The 2,476-nt window shown below is 47.1% G+C and overlaps 1 protein-coding gene across 1 annotated transcript; it reads right to left on the reverse strand.

Moving 5' to 3' along the window:
• Nucleotides 1-212: 212 nt before the first annotated feature.
• On the reverse strand, nt 213-910 carry LOC125548915 (cortical cell-delineating protein-like). Its single transcript, XM_048712438.1, has one exon. It carries the CDS (start codon nt 834-836, stop codon nt 438-440), a length of 399 nt encoding a protein of 132 aa, XP_048568395.1. The 5' UTR covers nt 837-910; the 3' UTR covers nt 213-437.
• Nucleotides 911-2,476: the final 1,566 nt, after the last annotated feature.

Raw genomic sequence — 2,476 nt, forward strand, 5'->3', positions numbered from 1 at the left:
CTGTTTGAGCAGATTTTGCAATTTTGTCTTTTTTGTAGAGCACTTCTCGAATGTTATTTGACCACCAAACTTTGCAAGCCCTCATGACATTTGTTGATGATTATTTCCACGAAGTTTTAGATTTTTTTCGAAATGTTTTGATATGTTTTCTTGCGTGGGTGCATCGTGGGTGCACCGAGAGTGGGTGCAGCCACTACTTTCCCTTTTACAAATACATGAATCATGCATTTAGATACCATAACGGGATACACTGATCGTTGATAAATCACAAGCTTATCAAGCATGCATGCACGAGCGAGGGAGCCCATGCAAACGCCTGACATATAGTACATGAACTGAAACATAGAAAATATACGTCTGGTGTGTACGTATGGCATGCAAACTAGTTACGAATGCAACGATTATGCATGTATAACATCCATCGATGGTTGGATAGATCAGATGGGGCACGTGAAGTCGGAGGGGCACTTCTTGCCGCACTGGTTGAGGAGGAGGACGAGGTCGATGGGGACATTCAGCTTGATGCCAAGGATGTTAGCGTTGATGGCGGTGCAGAGGCACACGGCCGCGTCGAGGTCAGCGAGCCCAGCCAGGAGCGGGCAACACTCCTCATTTGCCGGCACGCCGATCTTGAGCTTCAGCAGGTTCAGCACATTGGCGCACACGCCCAGCTTCAGCGTGTTGATCGAGCAGCTGCCCCCGCCAGTCGACGGCACAGACGGTGGGAGGATCGGCGGGGTAGGTACGACTGGTGGGCAGTAGGGCTCGCAGCCATGCGCCGCGGCAAGGAGGGCCAGGTTCAGGGCGAGGAAAAGGGCGAGCTTGGAGGGCGCCATTGCTACTGATCGATCTTACTGTTCTGTGGCTAAGCTTGTAGGCTTTGCTAGCTTGGGATGGTTTTCTTTGGTTGTTTGAGGTGGTATTTATAGGCCGGTTGTAGTGTGCAAGTGCATGCATGCCATTATCAATCGAGCTAATTAGTTTGACTCTTGCCGTAGTAATTTTGAAAACTTATGCGCAACCATTATTGTACTGGCATGTTACGTGTGTAACATCCATCATTGGAGCTTAATCTGTTCGCTAATGAACAAAACCTGAGAGCTGGGCCAGGAGGCTTTCCTTTAGTTTCCAAGAAGAGTACTCTTAATATGCATGTTGTCTGCGGTGTGCATATAAATATTTGGTGGCTTTATAAGCGTACATAGCATAGCATCGGACAAAGGAATATATCTGGCATGACAGCGCTACGAGCTGGCGTAACCCTGATCATCAGGGTCACGGGAGACACATATAGGAGAGTTGTATGGTTTTGATTCCATGTGTCTATTATATCTATCGTACTCTGGTTTATTATACTGGCTCGTTGGCATGGATGGACACATACGTTCTGCTCGCTGTATAATAATTAGTTAATCTAGCACCATTGATTTTGCCGACGAAGAATTTCACACATTTGCTAAACACCAGGTACCTGAAATTTTCCTTTGCGTCAGTTACAGTCTGTTTTGTGCGAGGACGAAGGCAAGGACGATGTGAGAGGTGACAATGACGAGGACAAGCAGGGGCAGTACAAAACTTGACTGATGCAGGTTGAGGGTGGAGGTGTGGGGGGCGTCGGAGTTTACTGCAAATTGCGCGATGGAGGGGGTGGCCAGCATGGCGGTTGAGGGGATGGCGGGTTGGCGAGGCGGTGTGCGGCACCTCCTCCCGGCCGGAAGGAGGCTGCCAATTAGGGCAGGGTAGATCACATGGGAGGAGGAGGAGGAACCGTCGCACAGGGGAGGAAGATGTGAGGGGAAGAAGGTTAACAGTGGCGGCATGATCATGCCATCCAACGGCATGGAAAATTGACTGATGCAGATTTTTTTTCCCTTGATACCTGACATATAGACGGTCCTAATTTCAATACTACTTAAACGCTATGGTGCAAGATAGAGCCCATTTGATTGAGTTAAACAAAATAGTTACATTATGGGTTTTTTTGGTCGAGAGAACACCATTATAGCTTGCTCGCATTCATGTGAACAGGGCGTGTAAACAAATTAAGAATTGAACTCTATGGATCAACACTTAAGCATCTGCGTTCCCATCGCATTTCAGGTATAACCTACGCGCTAAAATTGAATTACAAAGTTATTGTGAATAAAGAGCTCCCCTGTTTGCTCCTAGGCCAGCTCGGGCTGAAACTTCACTCCTGCCGCGGTTCACCCGTCACTCCTTGTTTCTTTTAGAAAAGTATATCTTATGTCTCTGGATTGTCTTGAAAGTATAGAAATGATCCCTCAACTTCAAACTAACAAATCTTAGTATCCCAAATTCTAATACGGGATTACTTTAGTCCCTTGACTCAACAAAAGAGGTTTCATGCTCACTTGGCGTGGTTTTGACTAGTCATCGCCAACGTGGAAATCTTCTTCCTTCCCATTGTAAACCCAGCTGGGTATTTTTTTGGCAGTTGGTGCGCGTCGAGCAATAA

Source organism: Triticum urartu, chromosome 3 (genome assembly GCF_003073215.2).
Source record: "Triticum urartu cultivar G1812 chromosome 3, Tu2.1, whole genome shotgun sequence".
NCBI lineage: Eukaryota > Viridiplantae > Streptophyta > Magnoliopsida > Poales > Poaceae > Triticum > Triticum urartu.